The sequence below is a fragment of the Nansenia antarctica genome (genome assembly GCF_963989245.1).
Source record: "Nansenia antarctica genome assembly, chromosome: 13".
NCBI classification, from domain to species: domain Eukaryota; kingdom Metazoa; phylum Chordata; class Actinopteri; order Argentiniformes; family Microstomatidae; genus Nansenia; species Nansenia antarctica.
The window spans coordinates 18,889,935-18,911,926 of record NC_137683.1 but is presented as its reverse complement, the minus strand read 5'-3'; the positions used below and the strand labels follow the sequence as shown (position 1 = coordinate 18,911,926).

General features: G+C 46.8%; 1 protein-coding gene across 1 annotated transcript; it reads right to left on the bottom strand.

Moving 5' to 3' along the window:
* Positions 1-10,486: 10,486 nt before the first annotated feature.
* On the bottom strand, positions 10,487-19,287 carry trim2b (tripartite motif containing 2b; the record flags this gene model as incomplete). The annotated part of the gene is made up of 13 exons (XM_080544266.1): positions 10,487-10,639; positions 10,867-11,007; positions 11,417-11,487; positions 11,731-11,899; positions 12,465-12,632; positions 13,052-13,155; positions 13,515-13,716; positions 14,894-15,082; positions 15,328-15,466; positions 15,766-16,025; positions 16,393-16,573; positions 18,080-18,231; positions 19,189-19,287. The coding sequence occupies 13 exons, from the start codon at positions 19,285-19,287 to the stop codon at positions 10,487-10,489; spliced, it is 2,028 nt and encodes a 675-aa protein (XP_080400392.1).
* Positions 19,288-21,992: the final 2,705 nt, after the last annotated feature.

Sequence of the window (21,992 nt, the reverse complement as noted above, 5' to 3'; positions counted from 1 at the left end):
ACAACTTGTGCCTGTGTGTTTAAAAGAGCACATGTCCCACTTCACAGGGAAGTCACACGGCCCAGTATTTCAAACACGTATCTAGATTAGAGTGATCCAGTTTTTTTTTTTTTTTTTTTTTCGAGGATCAGAGCAGTAGTATAGGGGACATCAGCCAGCTCTATCTGATCCTGCAGAGTAAAAGATAATGTGCTCAATCTGTTGAGATACTGGGCTGTGGTCATCTGGGCCCCAGGAGTTCAAAACCGAATTGAGGTCAGAATGATGCTGCTTCTTTTATTTGAGATCCAGGATCCAGATCTAACAGATTTGGAGGAGTAAATATTGGGGAAATCAGCCAGCTCGATCTGTTCCTGAATAGCAAAAAAACTAAACATTTTGAATTCCTGGGGCCTTGGATATACGAGGGATTATGTCCACCGGGCGTTGACTGTTCCTGACTGTCATTGCTGTCAATGCTTTAGCCAAAATGACCAGATGACTGGTCTGTGTACCAGGTGACTGGTCTGTGTACCAGATGACTGGTCTGTGTACCAGATGACTGGTCTGTGTACCAGGTGACTGGTCTGTGTACCAGATGACTGGTTTGTGTAGCAGGTGACCAGGTCTGTGTACCAGATGACTGGTCTGTGTACCAGATGACTGGTTTGTGTACCAGATGACTTGTCTGTGTACCAGGTGACTGGTCTGTGTACCAGATGACTGGTCTGTGTATCAGGTAACTGGTCTGTGTACCAGGTGACTGGTCTGTGTACCAGATGACTGGTCTGTGTACCAGATGACTGGTCTGTGTACCAGATGACATGAGTTGAATTCACACCGCAACTGGGTTTGACCCATCAGCCAAATCACATGTATGCTGCATTTAGGTTGTCATAATGATCAAGTCATAACCTTTGTCTTTTTATAGTCAACAGATGAACATTGGGAGTTTGTCGATGATGATGATGTTCACATTATGCCTCAGCACTCCAAAACACAAGAAAACGTTGTGTTGTTGCCAAATATGTGTGTGTGTGTGTGTGTGTGTGTGTGTGAGAGTGTGAGTGTGAGTGTGAGTGTGAGTGTGAGTGTGAGTGTGAGTGTGAGTGTGAGTGTGAGTGTGAGTGTGAGTGTGAGTGTGAGTGTGTCTGTGTCTGTGTCTGTGTGTCTGTGCACGGGAGGGTGGTATCACTGGGAAACTGCTGTTGTGTCATCCTTCTGTTCATCCCAATGTTGATTAAAGAAAATTAAGAGCCAAGATCTTAGTGTTTGATTTGTTTGTTTACGAATTAGGCTTTTGGCAAAATAGTGTGTCACTGAGAAGATCATATCTTATTCCTGAGCTAAACGCTGGTCTTCATGGTGGTATTCTAGAATGGAAGGTTATGTCATAAAGGGACCAAGTAATTTCATTGGACAAGAGGCATTCCATGAGTGCTGATCAGATTTTCCAGAGGGAATTTACGAACACAGCCTACAGCTTTATGGTGGTGTTCTAGAATGGAAGGTCAAAGGACAATGCTAACAGTGTTATTGTCAATAGTAGATTTAAGATCAGAGGACAAAGGATTTAAGTTTATGATATACAGACATACTGTGTTTTACAATAATACAGAAATTTGTCACTCACAATCCTAATTATGATTAACTTTTAATCACACAGATAATGAACCTTTCTATCAGTCTGTACCAGTGATATTTTTCCACATTTGTCCACATGTTCAGAAGAACAGCATACATCAGCAATGATGGAAATAATCCTTTATTAGTTTCTCCACACTTTAAAAGCACATTGTAATGGAAATGTTTCTATGAATATAGAATTATAGCCTAATCAGTAGCCTAATGACTCGTCAATGCACATGATAAGACAGATCAAATATTTTCATTGACACCACCCCCCCTCCCCCTTCACAAACATAACATCTAAGAATGAGCTAGGGACATACATAAACAAATCAAGCATATAGGGTCAAATCTATGTTTGTTCTACTTTAGTTACACTCATTTGAAACCAACAGAAGTCGCTATGAATTTGAATGTTGTATTGAAAGTATTTCGTGACGTTAGAATTATAAGGTTCCATCCATTTCTGGTCAAAATTGAGTTTTTTACATAATCTGATCCATTAGGTGTTTATTAATGCCTGTGTGGTGTTATTTATTTTTTTAAATGTTGATTTTTTTTTGTTAGTAATTAATAAAATACAAAGGTTCCATCTCAGAAAACATAATGGAATGTAAAAACTTTGACGCTCAATATCTCTGAACTGCCCTAAACGGAGATAGAACCCTATAATTCTAAGCTCACGATTTGAATCCCTTTAGTAACATAAAAGCCTGTAATCTTACTCAAGGTAATTCAATGGATCACAACAACCTCATAACTTGCAAAGACAACCAATCGAACTGAATCGATGAAACATGAATCACGCCCCCCTCCCACACCTGAGCCAGCCCAGCCTCCCCAGGTTGTTCAGGTAGAGAACAGGCATGACAGCACTACCTACTGTGGGGGGGATCATAACAGGGATGAGCAAGATGCATTTGATCACTTTGACACTGATGGGCATCAGGGTGGTGAAAAAGAACACCAACATGGGTAGGAAAAAAACGCCATGACCAGGCTGTTGACGATGATCTGAAGAGCCTTCTTCTTCTGAGGGTGGAGGCCTCGCCCTCCAGGGTCAGATCTCTTCAGAGCCCTGAGGATGACGAAGTCACAGAGGCTGATGGTCGGGATAGTTACAGCGCAGAGGATGATGACGAGGATATAGTTATGCGGTCCTGTCATTGTAAAGGATATCCCGTAGGTTACCGTGACGACCCAGACACCAACACACATCAGAGCCCTGGAGGTCAGGCCCTTTCTGACGCAGTACGTGATTGGATGCACCACAGCCAGGTAGCAGTCCAGACAGATACAGGTCATGAAGAGAGGTCTTCCACTTATACTCAGAGCTTGGATGAAATAAAATGTATTTTCCATGGTCATGTTGTGCCAGACGAGATAGTTACAGATGTTAAGGGGGATGAAACTCAAGAAGACCAAGTCCATGACTGTGAGGTTTAGCATGAAGACGTGGTTGGGGGTGATGGGGGTGCCTTTCCTGAGTTTCTGCAACAGCTCCCAAAGGACGGTGACACATGCAGGGACCCCAAACAGGAAACAGACGGCACCGACAACAGCCCAGATTATACTACCTTCATTCATGTCACCACAAACATTAAATAAGCCTGGGTCCCCAGAGACAGTGGAGTTAGTAGAGTTCAGAGTTGTATTCTGCAGTTGAGGTTGTATATTCAGCCACATAGTTGAGATGAGATGCTGATAAGAACAAGATAGTTGATGAACCTGAGAAATCTGAAATAATTATAATAATTGTATTAATCTAACTATCTTTCCAGAAAGTGAAATAAGATGAAATATGTCTATTTTTTAGGGTAAAGAGTCCACATAAATGAAACTTCTACAATACATCATCAATTGTGAATAACTGGAAATACTTTAGAGTTAATTTTATTAGAGTTATTGTATGAATTGTATATATGTATTATATATAAACTGAATATAGGTATTACACAGTATATTAACTCTATATATTATAGTTCCGCACAACAGGAGAAGCAGACACAGAGCACCTACCTTTCAGCCAGAGGAGGGTTTGTGACAAGGTAACATCTCATGTCTCTCTATAACTTTGAATATGCAGGTGTGACTGAGACTGCCTCACCCTGACAGTGATTGACATTTTTTCAGGTGTGACTGGTACCCAAATCAAATGTTAGTGGTCAAGTACACAATATACAAGACAGAGCGTAATTAAATGCTTTAGGGCAAGCAACTCCTCAACAATGCAAAAATCGACAATTAACAGTACAATTCAATAAGAAGAAGAAGAAGAAGAAGAAGAGAAAAGAAAAAAGACAATAACAATAGCAGCAGAAAATGCAAATGTTATTACACAAACAATGTGTGTGTGTGTGTGTGTGTGTGTGTGTGTGTGTGTGTGTGTGTGTGTGTGTGTGTGTGCGCGTGTGTGTGTGTGTGTGTGTGTGTGTGTGTGTGTGTGTGTGTGTGTGAGAGAGAGAGATGCAAATACGAAAGCCAGCCCAACCTCCTCAGGTAGAGAACAGGTGTGATATATTGGTTGTTGACTAGTTGAACTCTGCAGCTGAGGTTGTACCTTCAGCCACATACCTGAGATGAGATGAGATGTTGATGAATCTGAGAACTCCTGAAGATTCTAATAATAATAATAAAATGATTAGTCTGTTTGTGTGTTCAGGACGTTACTGTATGACGTTTAGGACATTGCTGCAATAGGACATGGTTGTGTGATGTCAGTCTGTACTGAGCAAGCCTAGGAGGGGGAGTATGGTGCTTGTGTAAGACAGCATCTGCCCTAGAATGATACAACATACACAAACATGTATTGTCTTAGAGTTAAAGATGGCCGTCCTGCTTCCAGATAAAGTGTGCAGTGATCTAGGAATCTAGAATCTACATCAGTGTCTAAAATGAATACATTTGTCTAGTAAGTAAGTCAATCAACTATACAACACAGTCATCATCAGTAAAATGGTCAGTAGAGGTGGAAGAACAGAGTGATCGGGACGTGGGTTTGGGGACTGACCATCGATTGCAGGTAGGGAAGGGTTGTTCATTACATTTACATTTGACTTTTTTTGGCATTTATCAGACGCCTTTATCCAAAGCAACTTACCGGTTACAACAAATACATCTGACTAAGTAAGTGAATCATCAGGCGTCAGCAGAGCTGGAGGAGGGAGGAGAACCTGTAGAGGTCCAGGGATGGAGGGAGGTAGGGAGGAAGGGAGGGAGGGAGGGAGGGAGATGAACCTGTAGAGGTCCTGGGATGGAGAGAGGGAGGGAGGGAGGGAGGGAGAAGAGCTGGAGGAGGGAGGAGAACCTGCAGAGGTCCAGGGATGGAGGGAGGGAGGGAGGGAGGGAGAAGAGCTGGAGGAGGGAGGTGAACCTGCAGAGGTCCAGGACCCAGATGGAGGGAGGGAGGGAGTTTGGATTCTGCGTTCTCCACACTTCAATTAAACTTGGATCATAAAAAAAAAAAAATGCGTTGTCCTCATTAGGGCCATAGATATTTATAAGATTACGTTTTTGTGACTGAATATTACCTTGAACAATAATATATCTTTCAACTTAGGTAGTTTTTGTGACTTGAAATGGTATTGATTTGTGTATGAGGATAACTACTCCCCTTGTATGAGTATTATAGCAAGCATGAAACACTTGGCCTGGCCATCTTCTATTCAAATAGTGCATGTCTGAAGCAACCAAATGGGATTCCTGTAGAAAGACTATTTTAGATCTGAGATATTTTATCCTGTCTAATACTTGTTTCAGTTTGGCCAGTTTCCTCATTCCCTGGACATTCCAACTTATATATAATATCCAAACTACTTTTCAATAACCTCCATAAATGATTATCCCAGCATATTGTAAAGTTGTGAAATTCAAAATTCTAATAAAGATAAAAGTGATGCAAGTGCAAACACATACACAAACACAGCCCCCTCTACCACCCCCCACCCACACACACAGACACAGTGCTTTGAACCGTCCCGTTCTCAGCTCTAGCATTTCCCCTGTGTGTCTGTGCATGTGTCTGTGTGTGTGTGTGTGTGTGTGTCTGTGCATGTGTCTGTGTTTTTTTTGATTGATTGAAAACTTTATTAGAAGATTTGCAGAAGTAGGTACATGAAAGTACATATTACATACAAGGTCAACTAACAGGATAAAAACCCAAGAAAGCCACTGGCTTATTTCAATTGGGGTCCTTGATTTTGTGTGTGTGTGTGTGTGTGTGTGTGTGTGTGTGTGTGTGTGTGTGTGTGTGTGTGTGTGTGTGTGCGTTTGTGTGTGTGTGTGTGTGTGTGTGTGCGCGTTTGTGTGTGCGTTTGTGTGTGTGTGTGCGTGTGTGTGTGTGTGTGTCGTGCGTGTGTGTGTGTGTGTGTGTGTGTGTGTGCGTGTGTGTGTGTGTGTGTGTGTGTGTGTGTACCTCTTTGTTACTAGTGCGTGAAAAACAGGAAGTGATAGTTTTCGGTGAGCTACTTACCAGATCCTAAGACAAAACAAGAACCAACTCCACCTAAAGTCTACCCAACTCCCCCCCCCCCCCCTTAACTCCACCCAACCCCCCCCCCCCCCCCCCCCCCCCTGTACTGGGCTGAGCTGTACTGGGCTGAGCTGAGCTGAGCTAGAAGAAGGATTATTATTATTTATTTTTTACAGTAGAGAAACTGTACAGGAGGGTAGAGGGGACAGAGAGGTTTCAGGAGGGACAGTTAAGGTGTAGCCTGTAGACATGGGTCTTCAATCCGTGGTGGAACATACGTAGGTAGTGAATCTGCAGTCCTGACAGCAGTGGGAAGCTCCTCCCAGCAGCGGGGTGCCAGAACGGTGAAAAGTCGTGACCGGGTAGCGTGACTGCTACATCCCCGTAGAGGCGGTGGTGCCAGTCGCATCGTAGTTAGATAGTAACTAAAATGTAAATGTAATGTAAATGTCCCCTGATGCAGAGTCCCCCCCCCCCATACATCCTAATACAGGTAGATTTCACCAGGACGCCCCAAAGGTGCACAGGTAGTACAGAGGCCACAGAACGCCAACCAAGATTCTCAGTTTTGAATCAATGCTTTTATTCTGTGTTGTGTATAAGAGTCAGGAAACGTGGTGGGACAATGAGGAGATGTACAGCTACAGTTCTCATAGAGTTAGAAGCACTAGAGGGCGCACTTCCCTAAATGCAATGCATGGGCCAGATGGCATGTGACTCCTCTAGGCCTTTACCTCTATGGATGTTCTGCAGAGAGACAGAGGAAGCTGTCGATGAGTGCATATTAACCTTTCAGTTAGACACTGGTTTGAGGTCAGTTGTGTCTCCCGTCTCCTAAATGGTAATGGTTACCATTGAGTTGGGAGAGGGTAAGATCCTACCTTGCAGATCCTACCTTGGTGTCTTGGTGTGTAGGTTACAGAGGAGAAAACATGTGAATCTAAATCCAGATTTACGGGGGAAGGCGATCTACTGCGTAACCGCTAAAACAACATTAGAATTAACATGATTAAAATAACTTTAAACCAACATTCGTATGAAATGGCTACAATGCAAGGCTGAGTCTCGGTCAGGAGATCAACATTCAGTTGTACATAAGAAACCCGTCCCGTACAACCTCACCCACCCCTAACTAAATATCTCAACAAGGTATCGGCACAGAAGATGCTTAAAACAATCCTTAGAGAAGCCGTTCATCGCTGATGAACAACTGGGTTTTGAAATGACACAATATTGTGACGTAAAAAAACGAATCGACATTCAGATAGATAAGATACTAAGGCTCATAATGGGCACTTGGCTTTCCCTTAGTGGGGCTGTACACACAGTCAACTTAAACACATAGCATGATAGATAACATACATACAGATAATGTACAATGTGAAGATAAATAAATAAATGAATGACACAAATACATTAATTAGAGATAACTTAGCCTACATAGTATACAAATAAATTAAAACCATGAGAAATAACTTATTAACATATTGTTTCCGTCATATTGGTTTTGTGACAGGGGAGGCTGGTGGAGGTAGAAATCGGAGGAACGTATTTGATACCATTCCTCATTATGTTCCATGCATTTCACTGATCCCGTCCTCCGATTTCTACCTCCACCAGCCTCTCCTGTTTTCATGAGTATTGGTTTGTTTACTTCCTGTATTGAACTGAAACTCCACTTCCTCTTCCTGTGCTTCCCGACCGAGAATGTTAGTATGGATGTGGTACGGTATGGTTAAACAGAGAGGCTCCAATCACACCCTACCCCCTACACAGTGCACAGAGGAGGCTGCTGGAGGTAGACATTCCGTCCCATGCATTACAATGAGCCCGATTTCTACCTTCGTCAGCCTCCTGGTAAATGGACTGCACTTACAGTATATAGCGCCTTATTCCAAAGCGCTTTACACTGGCCTCTCATTCACCCATTCACACACACATTCACACACCAATGGCGGCAAGCTACCACGTAAGGCGCCGGCCCGCTCAAGGGGAGCAATTTGGGGTTCAGTGTCTTGCCCAAGGACACCTCGACACGTGGCCAGCCAGGGATTGAACCGCCGAACCGCCGACCTTGCGATCATTAGACGCCGGCTCTACCTCCTGAGCCACAGCCACCCCCTCCTGGTAGTGCATTAGGTTTGGTGCTACACATCCATAGTGATGATGAGGTGGGTATTCCCCCTCATACAATGGGATCACTTTGGATGTCTAGAAAAGCTCTCTATATAAATGCAATCATTAATCGATATTGTCAATAGACTTTAGACGAGAGTCCCTTAGAGTGACTGTGGAGTGCTATGGTAGCGTCCTGCCCTGGTGAGGGAGTGTGAGAGAGTGAGAGAGAGTGTGAAGGAGAGTGAGAGAGTGAGAGAGAGTGTGAGAGAGTGAGAGAGAGTGTGATTTGAGACACATAACACTGCTTGTTGAGCGCTAAAGTTGTGAATACGACACACAGAATCATGCTTCTAGAAGTATCTGGTATTCTGTTATCTGATGGTGACAGATGCGGCGAACGCTTGGTACTGACAGGCAACAGCACACAGAGAAACAGATGGATCTGAATCCTTGGCAAGAAAATTACAAGTCAACCTTTAAGTCTAGTATCTAGTTTTTTTTTTGGTCTTTTGTCTTTTTTTCCTTTTTTTCGTTTCCTATCGAGATGGACAAGACGGGGTAAGAAACGGACATCACTGATGCAGTTGATGATCATTCATCTTCTTCAAACATTATTTACGCAATTATTAAAGATAATTTCACAAATATATATGTATATATATATATATATATGTTTATATATATACTGTATACTCTTACATTTGTCTGGCAACAGTAAATTTCTCGGCAAAAATAGATAGTTGATACCTCGTCCAAGCATGAACAACACTAGCGATCAATCAATCACTCAATCAATCAATCAGTCAATCAGTCAATCAATATGTTGATTGATCAATTGATTGATTGATTGATTGATTAAGACGTGTATGTATAGGTTAGTAGAACAGCCATAGTCACGTCCATATACTGAACTGAACAGTTTTGATTTTGCAGACAACTTCTCATCCAAACCTTCTAGATGATTCTTGTTGTCTGAAGTCGATGGAGAAGAGGGGAGGGAGTACAACATCCAGGTCCCTCACACACACACACACACACACACACACACACACACACATGCACTCGCATGCACGCACACACACACTCTCACACACACACACACACACACACACACACACACACACACACACACATTGGACCAGGAATGAGAAACAGCTTAGTGTTTACAGAAGGCCTAAGAGATTTGAGCGAGGGGTGCATCTCCATAGTGTGTCGTGGCTTCCTCTCTGAGTGTCCTCTCCCATTCACCAGTCCTTCACCCACCATGGGAGCTGTCTACCTCTCTAGCTCTCTCACAAATAAAGCAGAGGAGAGGAGAGGAGAGGAGAAGAGAAGAGAAGAGAAGAGAGGAGAGGAGAGGAGTGGAGAGGAGAGGAGAGGAGAGGAGAAAGAGGAGGAGAGGAGGAGAGGATAGGAAGAGAGGAGACGAGGAGAGGAGAGGAGAAGATGAGGATAGGAGATAAGGAGAGGAGAGGAGAGGAGAGGAGAGGAGAGGAGAGGAGAGGAGAAAGAGAGGAGAAAGAGAAGAGGAGAAGAGGAGATGAGGAGAGGAGAAGAGGAGAGGAGACAAGGAGAGGAGGAGAGGACATGAGAGGAGACAAGAAGAGGAGATGAGGAGAGGAGAAGGAGAGGAGAGCAGGGGAGGAGAGAAGGAGAGGAGAGAAGGAAAGGAGACAAGAAGAGGAGAGGAGGAGACTAGGAGAGGATAGGAGGAGAGAAGGAGAGGAGACGAGGAGAGTAGACAAGAAGAGAAGACTCGGAGAGGAGGAGAGGAGAGGAGAAGGGGAGAGGAAGCCTCTTCCCACCATTAGATGCACCCGTAGTAGGATCTGCTGTAATAAACAGTGACATCATTCTGGTGACGGGAGAGGACAGTATTTGATTGGCCAATCACGTCCTGTGTTTGAGGGCATCTATTGAAGGAGTGAACCCATTCCAGTTCAAAGTTCAAGCATGCCTGAACAGTGGGTGCTGTGACCCCATCATCCCATTTGGGGGGCAGAGGGGTGTGTGGTGAAGGGGGCCGATAATCCAACCTTCCATCGCTCAATTCACACTTGTCCATCCTTCCGTCTGTCTGTCTGTCTGTCCATCCGTCCCGTCCTCCGCCTCTCCATCCATCCTTTCATCCAACCGCCTTTTTTCGTCCGTCCTTCTACGCCCCCAATCCTTCCGTCGATCCATTCCCTCCCTCCACATCCCTCCATCATCATACCTCTTCATCCCTCCGTTCCTCCCTCCCTCCCTCCATCCTTCTCCACCTCCGTCCTCCCTTCCTCCCTCCCCTCCTCACTGGAGGTAGCGGTAGACCTTGAAGCAGTGGTTGCCTGAGTCAGCGACCACCACGTGTCCGTCGGCGGTGAGCGCGAGCCCCTGGGGGCCGTACAGGGGGTCCGCTGACGTGTTGATGTAGGACAGGAAGGAACCGCTGCCATCAAACACCTGGGGGGGCAGGAGGGGAGGGGAGGGGAGAGGGGAGGGGGTTAAAAAAAGGGGAGTGAATAGAGGGGGGTGAGAGAAAGGAGGAGTGATGATGAGTTTAGTTTATGTTTTATTTTTCTGGGGGGGAATATCCCTACCTGTATTAAACTGTCTCTGACCTCTGACCTCTACCTGTATTAAACTGACCTCTGACCTCTACCTGTATGCAGCTGACCTTTGACCCCTACCTGTATGCGGCTGTTGCCCCAGTCCGCCACGATGATGTTCCCGTTAACATCCACGGCCACGCCGGTGGGAGCGTTGAACTGACCGTTACCTTCCCCATTAGAACCGAACTTCATCACCAACTCCCCGTCCAGGGTGAACACCTTAGACAGAGGGGGAGGGGGGAAGGGAAGGGGATGGGAGTGGAGGGGGGGAGGGAGCGAGAGAAGGGGTTAAAGCGGAAAATAGAGTTTCTGCATGAAGTTGTTAGTTCTATGAGGATGAGTTTGAAAGCGGAGACATCAATTCCGCGCCCCATCTTGAGATCCCTTCCCCGATGGTCAGAATGACCACACTGTGTTCTCTACAATCCCCTGGAATGTGTGCTATGGTGTCGCGTGGCTAGTATTGATAGGATGATGTCCTGTTGGTTCTCCTTACAAACAGCTCTTGATTTGAATACGATGGTGAGGGGGAGGATTAAGATGCCTAATACTACAACATAATACACCAGTGGTGTGGGTGTGTGTGTGTGCGTGTGTGTGTGTGTGTGCGTGTGTGTGTGTACCTTACCTTGACAGAGTGGTTATGGAAGTCTGTCACTATGATTTCATTGTTGTTGTTGACAGCAGCAAAGTGAGGTCCTGACCAGGAGAGAACAGAGGATCACATCCTTCATCATCATCATCATCATCATCATCATCATCATCACCAGGAGAGAACAAAGGATCATCACATCCTTCAATAACAGCAACACTATCCTCCTCCTCCACCTCCTCCTCCTCCTCCTCCTCCTCCTTATCATCATCATCATCAATCCCTCTATTTTCAGGGCACTACAGTCCAGATACGCAGACACACACACACACACACACACACACACACACCTGCGAACTGCTTGTCGCCGTTGCCACGACTCCCGAACTTGCTGACGAGCTTGCCGGTTGGCTGGAAGATGAAGACAGTGCAGGCCTTGTTGTCAACGACGATCACATGACCGTTCTGGTCCACAGACACGCCCTTCGGACCCATCAGTCTACCAGAGCCCAGCTTGGCCTGACAGACGGGAGACAGAACCAATCAGACAGTGGGTGACCTGAATGACTTCCTGGTCTTCTCCCTAGCTAAGACAAGCACCTGTATGTCACTCACGTTTAACTTGAGAAGACATTGACCCACTTGTTGTCTATGTATGTCCCCTCTATGTCACCTGTATGTCACGTGTATGTCACCTCTATGTCACCTGTGTGTCACCTATGTGTCATCTGTACGTCACCTCTTTGTCACCTCTATGTCACCTCTATGTCACCTGTATGTCACCTGTATGTCACCTATGTGTCACCTGTATGTCACCTCTATGTCCCCTCTATGTCACCTGTATGTCACCACTATGTCACCTGTATGTCACCTCTTTGTCACCTCTATGCCACCTCTATGTCACCTGTATGTCACCACTATGTCACCTGTATGTCACCTCTTTGTCACCTCTATGTCACCTGTATGTCACCTGTATGTCACCTGTGTGTCACCTGTATGTCACCTCTATGTCACCTGTATGTCACCTGTATGTCACCTGTGTGTCACCTGTATGTCACCTGTGTGTCACCTCTATGTCACGCACCTTGAACTTGCCGTCGCTGGAGAAGACGCTGACCCACTTGTTGTCATAGTCGGCGATGATGATGTCACCGTTGGGATGGACGGCCACACCTGTGGGGCGCTGCAGTTGCCCGGGCAACCGACCCCTGACTCCGAAACGGCTCTTAAACTCACCCTCGTTTGAGAAGATCTGCCGGAGCACGCACACACACGCACACACACACACACACACACACACACACACAGACAGACAATCATGCGTGAAAACACATTGTGTGTTTGTGTGTCTGTCTGTGTGTGTGTGAGTGTGTGCATGCATGCATGCATGTGGAAGGTAAAAATATGTTTCCTGCTTCTAGCATTATGACTGTCAATGGCCCTGAGCCCTGAGGTTACTTGTTCTTGCTATGACTGATGGATAGATGACTCACTTACTTAGACAAATGTATTTGTTGTAAGTCACTTTGGATAAAGGCCTCTGCTAAATGCCAAACATTTGAATGTACGTGTGTGTGTGTGTGTGTGTGTGTGTGTGTGTGTGTGTGTGTGTGTGTGTGTGTGTGTGTGTGTGTGTGTGTGTGTGTGTGTGTGTGTGGTGTCTGGTCTCACCTGGACACATTGGTTGTTGCTGTCTGCTATCAGAATCCTGCCACCAGAGGACGCTGCTACTCCCTGGACGTTAGTGAACTCTCCTTTATTCCTCCCCTTGGTACCTGCAAAACACACGCACACACACACACACACACACACACACACAGACACACACACAAACACAATTTTGGATATCTATATACCGTAAATAGTACACAGTGTGAGAGTAGAGAGAGAATGAAAGAGAGGATGATAGAGAAAGAAACATGTAGAGAGAGAGAGAGAGAGAGAGAGAGAGAGAGAGAGAGAGAAAGAGAGAGAAAAAGAGAGAGGGCAAAAGAGAGAGAAAAAGAGAGAGAGGGGTAAAGAGAGAAAGAGAGAGAGGGAGAGAGAGAAAGAGAGAGGGGGGGCAGAGAGAGAGAGGGAGAAGGAGAAAGAACGATAGGAGAAGTCCCCGCCCTTCCCCGCCCCCCCCTCTCACCGATCCTGAATATGAGGTCGTCCTCTATGGGGTTCTCCCTGCGTCTGGGGGTCCCCAGGGCGCTGGCTGTCCTCCTGCCCTTCCTCACCCTGCTGCCGCTGCCCGGGGACTTCCCCCGCCTCCTAGCCCCCTCAGACGAGCCCGTAGACGGGGTGGCGGTGGCCGTCACTGAGGAGGTGGCTGTGGTGGTGGGGGGGGACACCTGGAGGGAGGGAGGGGGCGGGAATAGATAGAGAGAAAGGTAGGTAGGTAGGTAGGTAGTAGGGATGCACCGATGTGGAAATTGTGGCCGATATCGATATCCGATATTAATATTGCTGTTATGGCCGATGACCGATATTTACCAATATCGATATTCGGTATAAAAACAATTCTATGATAATATTAATTTGTACATACTGAAAAATACATAACAAACACTGCACATTTTAAGTAATTTTAAAGTAATTTCTTTATTACAACATATTTGGAAAAGCCCTATAATACAGTGTTTACTGAAATTTATTTATTTGAGTGTCATCAAGAGCGATCATCTCCATTATCTTGCTTGAAATTTACTTAGCCTTTGCGCTGTCTTTGGTGTAATGTCTATGGTTCACAGTCGACATTATGTTCATTCTATTCAGTGAGTTGGTAATGTTTAGTTCCGACCTACAGAGGGCGCTATATGTTTTACTCCTCTAGAGCAAGACACACTTGTTATGATAGAGAAGCAGAGCCATAGAGAAGCAGAGCCATGATAGCCTGGTGGCCTGGTGGAAACGTTCACTAAACAATCAAACTGAGATCAATGTGTTGGATGATTTATTTCAAAACTTTACACTTGGAAAATGGCTTTGTTTTATCGAGTGCTTGTTGTATTGGGCTCCCAACTGCAGCTGCCACGGTTGGTGTTGTCCACTGCTTCTTAACGTTAGTTTTTTTCTCATATTCTTTGTAAACCTCTGGATGTTTGTTCCTTAAATGAGTGATGAAATTAGTGGTGTTGTAAGATTTGACACGGCATCCTCCTCGCATTACTTCACCGGTGCACGTACTACATACTGCAACTCGAGTGTCATCTTTCGACACAGTAAAACACGACCAGACCTCTGACATTGCGCCTTCTTCAGCAGGGAGGGTCGGCCAGTCAAATCCCTCCCCCTCAGACACACACACTCGCGCGCACCCGTAGATAGATAGACAGGCAGGCAGACAGACAGACAGACAGACAAACAGACAGATAGATAGATAGATAGATAGATAGATAGATAGATAGATAGATAGACAGACAAACAGACAGACAGATAGATAGATAGATAGATAGACAGACAGACAGACAGACAGACAGACAGATAGATAGATAGATAGATAAACAGACAGACAGACAGACAGATTACCTCTGTTAGCTCAGGCTCAGAGGATCTGGTGACTAGCAGTCTGAACGGACTTCCTTTGATGTGCTGGTCATACAGCCTCAGAGCCAATGAGAAGGCTCCTTCCTTCTGCACCGTGTAAACAAACTGGTAGGTTCCGTCCTTGTGGTCCAGGATCTCCCCATCCCCCACACTGCCGTCTGGGGTGAACACCTGAAAAACACACACACACACACACACTACAGTTAGCTAGCTACATAGCTACATAGCTGCTGTGTGTGAGTGAGTGTGCATGTGCGAGTGTGTGTGTGTGCATGTACAACTGTGTGTTCGTATGTGCGTGTGTCTGTGTGTGTGTGTGTGCATGTGCAAGTGTCTGTGTGTGTGTGTGCATGTGCGAGTGTCTGTGTGTGTCTGTGTGTGTGTGTGCATGTGCGAGTGTCTGTGTATGTGTGTACCTCGGCAGACAGGATGGCGTTGCCGCTCCTACAGGGTCCCCCAGCCTTGTCTCTAGTCGTTATGGTAACGGAGGACGGCAGACCCACGATGCACTGCTCCAGCCCTGTCCCTGTTGCCTCGCTCTGGCTCGCCACCGCGCTGGGGAGGAAGTGATGTCATATTAACGTAAACCAGTCATATCTGTCTGTCTCATTCTGGGGGCGCAGGATGTCAGAAGCGGGGCGAGCTAGTCTCCATCCCCCTAAAGGTGTGTGTGTGTGTGTGTGTGTGTGTGTGTGTGTGTGTGTGCATACCATACATGTGTGTGATGTTCATGACGGTGTGTGTGTCTGTGTGTTTGTGTGTTTGTGTGTGTGTGTTCATCTGTGTGTGTGTGTGTGTGTCTGTCTGTCTGTCTGTGTGTGTGTGTGTGTGTGTGTGTGTGTGTACCCCCCCACCTGGTGGTGACGATGGACCCCAGGTTGTGGATGGACTTCTTCAGCCCCTCAGTCTCCACCACCAGGTCCAGCTGGTCGTTCTCCTCTGGCTGGAAGGGCAGGCCCTGGCTGGCCATCTCCCCCAGCCTCTCCCCTAGGCCTCGCTCAGCCTGCAGGCTCGCGGCGCACGCCTCCCCGCCCAGGGCCTCCTCTGCCTGGGCACAGCTGCTGGAGATGCCCTCCTGGCCCCGGAGCAGGGTGTCCAACTGGGCCTGAAGCACCTGGGAGAAGAGGAGAAGCAGGAAGAGAGAGACAGTGAGGTCACCTGCTGTCCCACACTTTCTCTCTGTCTCTCTCTCTCTCTCGTTCTCTCCCCCCCTCCCTCCTACCTGGTGTTTGAGTCCATAGGTGATCTAAATGGTAAATGGACTGACTTATATAACGTCTTATTCCAAAGCGCTTTACAATGGCCTCTCATTCCCCCATTCACATGCACATTCACACACCCGCTCATTGGGAGCACTGTGGTGTTCAGTGTCTTGTCGCCAAAGGACTCCTCGACACATGGCCAGCCGGGGAGCGAACCACTCTACTTCCTGAGGCACAGCCGATCTCCCTCCCTCCCCTCCTTCCCTCCCTCACTCCTACCTGGTGTTTGAGACCATAGGTGACCTCCAGCTCCATCAGCAGGACACTCTTGCGGATGTCGAGGGTCTTGTGGAGCTCCTGGAAGCTGCAGTGGACGTCCTCCTCGATCGAGACCCTCTGATTGGTCAGCTGCTGGAGGATCTCCCTCAGCGAGGCCAGCGCCTCCACGATCTGGGGCAGTCTGGAAGGGGAGAAGAAGGGGATGGGGGGAGGTTGGGGGGAGGGAGGGGTGGTGTGTAGGGGTTAAGTTGAGCCCTAGGGCTCTGTCCTGCAGTATGTGTGTGTGGGTGTGTGTGTGTGGGTGGGTGTATATGTGATTGTATGCATATGTATGTGCGTGTGTCTGCATCTGTGTGTGTGTGTGTGTGTGTGTGTGTGTGTGTGTGTGTGTGTTTCTGCATCTGTGTGTGTGTGTGTGTGTGTATGCATGTCTGCATCTGTGTGTGTGTGTGTGTGTGTGTGTGTGGCCAGACCTGAATGACCTCTGTGTCCGAGCCGGGGTGTCCCTGGAGTGGGTGCGGTCTGACTCTGAGACTGTTCGGGTCTCAGAGAACTGTATATCTGACCCTCTCACACAGGTCAGGGCAACAGCCTCCTTTGCTGGACAGAGCCACCAGCTAACATCTAGAGGGGCCAGACGGACTCTCATGGACCTTCATCAACATCAACAACAACAACACTGGACTGGTCTGAAACTCCAGGGAAAACTGGCATATCTTCCCACAGCTGATCACTCTGTTTCCCACTCTTTTCTAAAAAACACTGCACTCGATGAGGACATTGTCATATTCACAACCAAGGCCAGATTACAAGTCCTTCCTACCAGACTCAACCTCTCTATTTGGTTTCCTTCCACTCAGGTTCCTCATTGCTTGCACCACACCACAGAACAGGTTACAGAAACACTATCACATATCTTGAATGGCTGTTATGTTTACAAAGGAATGTATATAGCACGTCATGACAGAATTGTGAGCCTTATAGTAAAGGACATATCACTCCACTTCCCAGTCACAGTGAAAATGTATACACATGCTTGTGTCAATGCATCTATGTTCAATTTCTGTAATGACCAATGTCACTTTTCACAGTTGTCTGCTAACACACCAGATGTTATTGTTGTTGATGAAGAGTCCAGAGAGGTGTCTGTATTAGAGGTAGCGTGCACCTTTGATATAAGCCTAGAGGAAGCCTTCATGACTAAGGTCATGAAATACCAGCAGCTTGTAGATACCATCTCAGAGCTAGGCTATAGGTGTACGCTATTAGTCTTTATATTTGGCAGCCTTGGACATGTGCACAGATTGGTTGTCAGAGGACTACGTCTACTGGGAATGTCCAAGGGAGAAGCAAAAAGGCTCAGCAAGTATTGCTCTGTCTCTGCGATTATTGGCAGCCGCCATATATGGCGGAGACGGTGTTACTTGTACCCGTGAGTCTTGTCCTGTTGTATGTGAAAGACATTGTCCATGTCTGTTTGTGAATGCATCCCATCTGTGCCTTCAGTATTTGTGTCCCTGTATACTTGTCTCTATGTGGACATAAATAAATGATTAAAATGTGTGTGTGTGTGTGTGTGTGTGTGTGTGTGTGTGTATATGTGGGGGTGTGTGGGGGTGAGTATGTGTTTGTATGCATATGTTCGTGCGTGTGTGTGTCAGCATCTGTGTGTGTGTGTGTGACCCACCTGTTGTGTGCTGCCCCCAGCCTGTCCTGTAGCGCGGTCCTGTGTGTCTCCAGGGCCTTAGGGAGGGCCAGGGTGGGGTGTCCTGCATGCTCCCCCGACACACACGCCTCACACACCGCTCCCTCACACCCCGAGCAGTACAGCTCCGCTACCTACACACAGAGGGACTTTGTCACTGTGAGTGTGTATGTGTGTGTGTGTGTGTGTGTGTGTGTGTGTGTGTGTGTGTGTGTGTGGTTGTGTGTGTGTGTGTGTGTGTGTGTTTGTGTGTATGTGTGTGTGTGTGTGTGTGTGTGTGTGTGTGTTACATACAGTGTTGGTCTTCTGTGTTATGTTTATGTTGAAGTAGGCCTACTGGTTGGTTTTGTGTCTTGTCGTGTGTGTTGTTTTTTGTCTCCCCCTGCTGTTGTCATTCTCCTAAATTCTCAGTGTCGCAGTTGATAAAACTTTGTTGAACTGTCATCACTCTTAAGGCTTTCACACCGCCAAAGAACCGTTTGCGTTCGCGAACCAAGTCTGGACCGGCCGGCGCATTCAGACCGAAACTCAATTGGTTCGAAGACTGTAAAGTTGGTTCTCAGCGCAAACCAAAAACACGAACCGTGATGTCATCAGTGGGTGTGTCATATTCTATCCATAAAAACAACTGGAACGGTTCTTTGGCGGTGTGAAAGCCCTATGCGTGTGCCAAGGTTAGTGTGACCTGGGAGGAGGGGGCTATGGGATATAAAACCCACTGTACTTGGAAAATGTTTAGATCGTGATCATTCTGTTATCTCTATGGCCTTTGCAAATGCTGTAGATTTGAACTCTCTGTAATAATATTAATAAAAGGCTTCAAGCTATTTGATCAATCTCCTTGTGCTTCAATATCAACTGAGAAGAAACCAGAAATATTCTCAACAATTGCATATTTGGTTTCCTGGTTTTTGTGTGACTGCACCCTCACATCCATTCTGTTGCTTTATGTTGCACACTGCTACCCCGAGTCACCAGGGGGCGTAACATAAAATGGGGTCTCATCCGGAATCTGCATCGGTGTGTGTGGTGTGTATGTGTTTGTATGCATATGTACGTGTGTGTGTATGTGTGTGTAAGCCTATCCCTACCTTGCCTGTGTGAATGGGACAGGCCACTTCCTTGCTGGGCGGAGCCTCCAATACGGTACACTCCTCACTGCTGGTGTCAGGTGACGGCTGTCCTTCCATCTGCAGACCAGGGGGTGGGCCCACACGTACAGACACACCCCTTTCTGCAGACCAGGGGTAGGGGCCACACGTACAGACACACCCCTTTCTGCAGACCAGGGGTAGGGGCCACACGTACAGACACGCCCCTTTCTGCAGAGCAGGGGGAGGGGCCACTTATACAAACACACCCCTTTCTGTAGACCAGGGGCAGGGGCCACACGTACAGACACGCCCCTTCCTGTAGACTAGGGGCAGGGGACACGCCCCTTTCTGCAGACCAGGGGAGGGGCACACGTACAGACACACGAGAGAGGATCCTCTTCTTCCTCAGTGGAGGAGTAGAGGTGCAGTAGAGGTGGAGGGAAGGTGGAGTCTCTGTGTTACTCTGTAGATGTGGCTTCACCTCTGGAGGACGAGAGAATCATCTGTGCCCTACAGGGAGAGACAGGAGAGGGGAGAGGGTCAGAGAGATAATCAATGTGATTATCACACACACACACACACACACACACACACAAACACACACACACACACACACACACAAACACACACACACACACACACACACACACACACACACACACACACACACACAAACACACACACACACACACACACACACACACACAAAAACAAACACACACACAAATTGACCATTTACCATCCATTTACTCAGTTTTCAATGTATGGAAAAAGACACCAGATGGTGTCTCTGATTTGATGTCTCTGATCACAGCCCCCCACCCCCTCCCCCCTCCCTTTATCAACCCAGATGGTACAGTCTGGTGGAAGCTAGATGAACCTGTTCAGAATGACCCAGGGCAGATGGTACAGTCATCCCAGGAATCTGTCAGGACTATCAACAAGCTGTCAGGCTGTTCAAGATACCACAGGTACAAGATAGCCACAGGTTCAAGATAGGATAGGATAGAACAAGGATGTTCTTAAGGAGCCTGCCCCATTTACAGCAGCATGGCTAAATGCTAGCCTTACAGCAGCATGGCTAAATGCTAGCCCTGGAGCCAGCCAAAGAAAGCTCAAGAATGGATTATATGACTCAGTAAATCATACCAGTTCAACCCCTATCATACCAGTTCAAGTTCATGGATGTCATGATGTAATTTCAAAATGTGTCTTTTTTTATGTGGCAATAATATAGGTCACAAAATGCCTTCCACAACAAAGACACACTGGTTTCTATGGCAACCTGGAGGATGAAAAGAGAGCGGTGGGAAGGGGGCAGGGGGGGGTTGGTGGATTGGAAGCACCCGCCCCCACAAAAAAATCTACCAAAAGTAAACCAATCATGTGTTGTGTCTGTCTGTGTGTCTGTCTGCCTGTCTGTCTGTCTCTCTGTCTGTTTGCCTGTCTGTCTGTCTGTCTGTGTGTGTGTGTGTGTGTGTGTGTGTGTGTGTGTGTATGTGTGTGTCTGTCTGTCTGTATTTATGTATGTCTGTATGTCTGTATGCCTGCCTGCCTGTCTGTCTGTCTGATTGCCTATCTGTGTGTCTGTCTGTCTGTCTGTATGTGTGTGTGTGGGTGCCTGTCTGTCTGTCTGTCTATCTGTCTGTATGTCTGTGTGTCTGCCTGTCTGTGTGTGTCTGTCTGTCTGTCTGTCTGTCTGTCTGTGTTCAGTAGTTTTCTCTGAACAGGGAATCATTAAATATGTATTATGAATGGAAGGGGAGGGATTATGGTAATGAAGAAGCTTATGTTTATTTTCATAATCTAGATTTAACACTTCCCCCACTGTCTGTCCTTCTCTTTCCCCCGGCTGCAAACTTCTCTGCTATGTCTCTTTCTGCCTCTTTGTTTCTTTCTTTTTTTCTTAACCTCCTTACTTATCTCTCCTTCTTCTCTCTATCTCTTTACCACCCCCTAACACTACCACTCTCTTCCTCTCTCTCTATCTCTCTCTCTCTCTATCTCTCTCTCTCTCTGTCTGTCTATCTCTTCCTCTTTTCCCCTCTCTATCCCTCTCTCTCTCTTGCCCCCCCCCCCCTCTCTCTCTCTGCATATTGTATTCAGCGATTCTCTGCAGTGAACCTTGCAAAGCATTGTGGGTAGAAGTGTGGTTGTTGTGGGTCTGTTTTGTCGAGCGGTGACTCTGCTGTGTCTGTCTGTGACTGTCACCTCTCTCTCTCCCTCTCTCTCTCTCTCTCTCTCTCTCTCTCTCTCTCTCTCTCTCTCTCTCTCTCACTCTCTCTTTCTCTCTCTCTCTCCTCCTGTGTGTGTGCGTGAGCGTGCATGAGTGTGTGCGTGTGTGTGTGTCTGTGTGTGCTTCCGTGTGTGTGTGCACGCGTGCATGTGCATGCGCGTGTGCGTGTGCGTGTGCGTGTGTGTGTGTGTGTGTGTGTGTGTGTGTGTGTGTGTGTGTGTGAGTGAGTGTTCCAGACCACAAAAAAAAACTGCACTGAGTCATAGAGCAGCAGTACACAGCCCTGGTCAGATGGGTTTGTACGTATTCATTGATTTAGAACAACTTGACATTGACGGGGCTCGGAAATGGTTGGCTCAAATCCAGCCAAGAATTCAATGGCATTATATCACAAATGTACACTTACACACACACAGTGACTCCACAGTAATTCAGACAATCCAACCTCTACCACAAAGCACTGGGGCCTCATTTATAAAGCTTTGCGTAGAACTGGCGTAAATGGCTTGCGTACATACGCAAAGCAAGAACATTTACGCACACGAACATTCAGATTTATAAAACG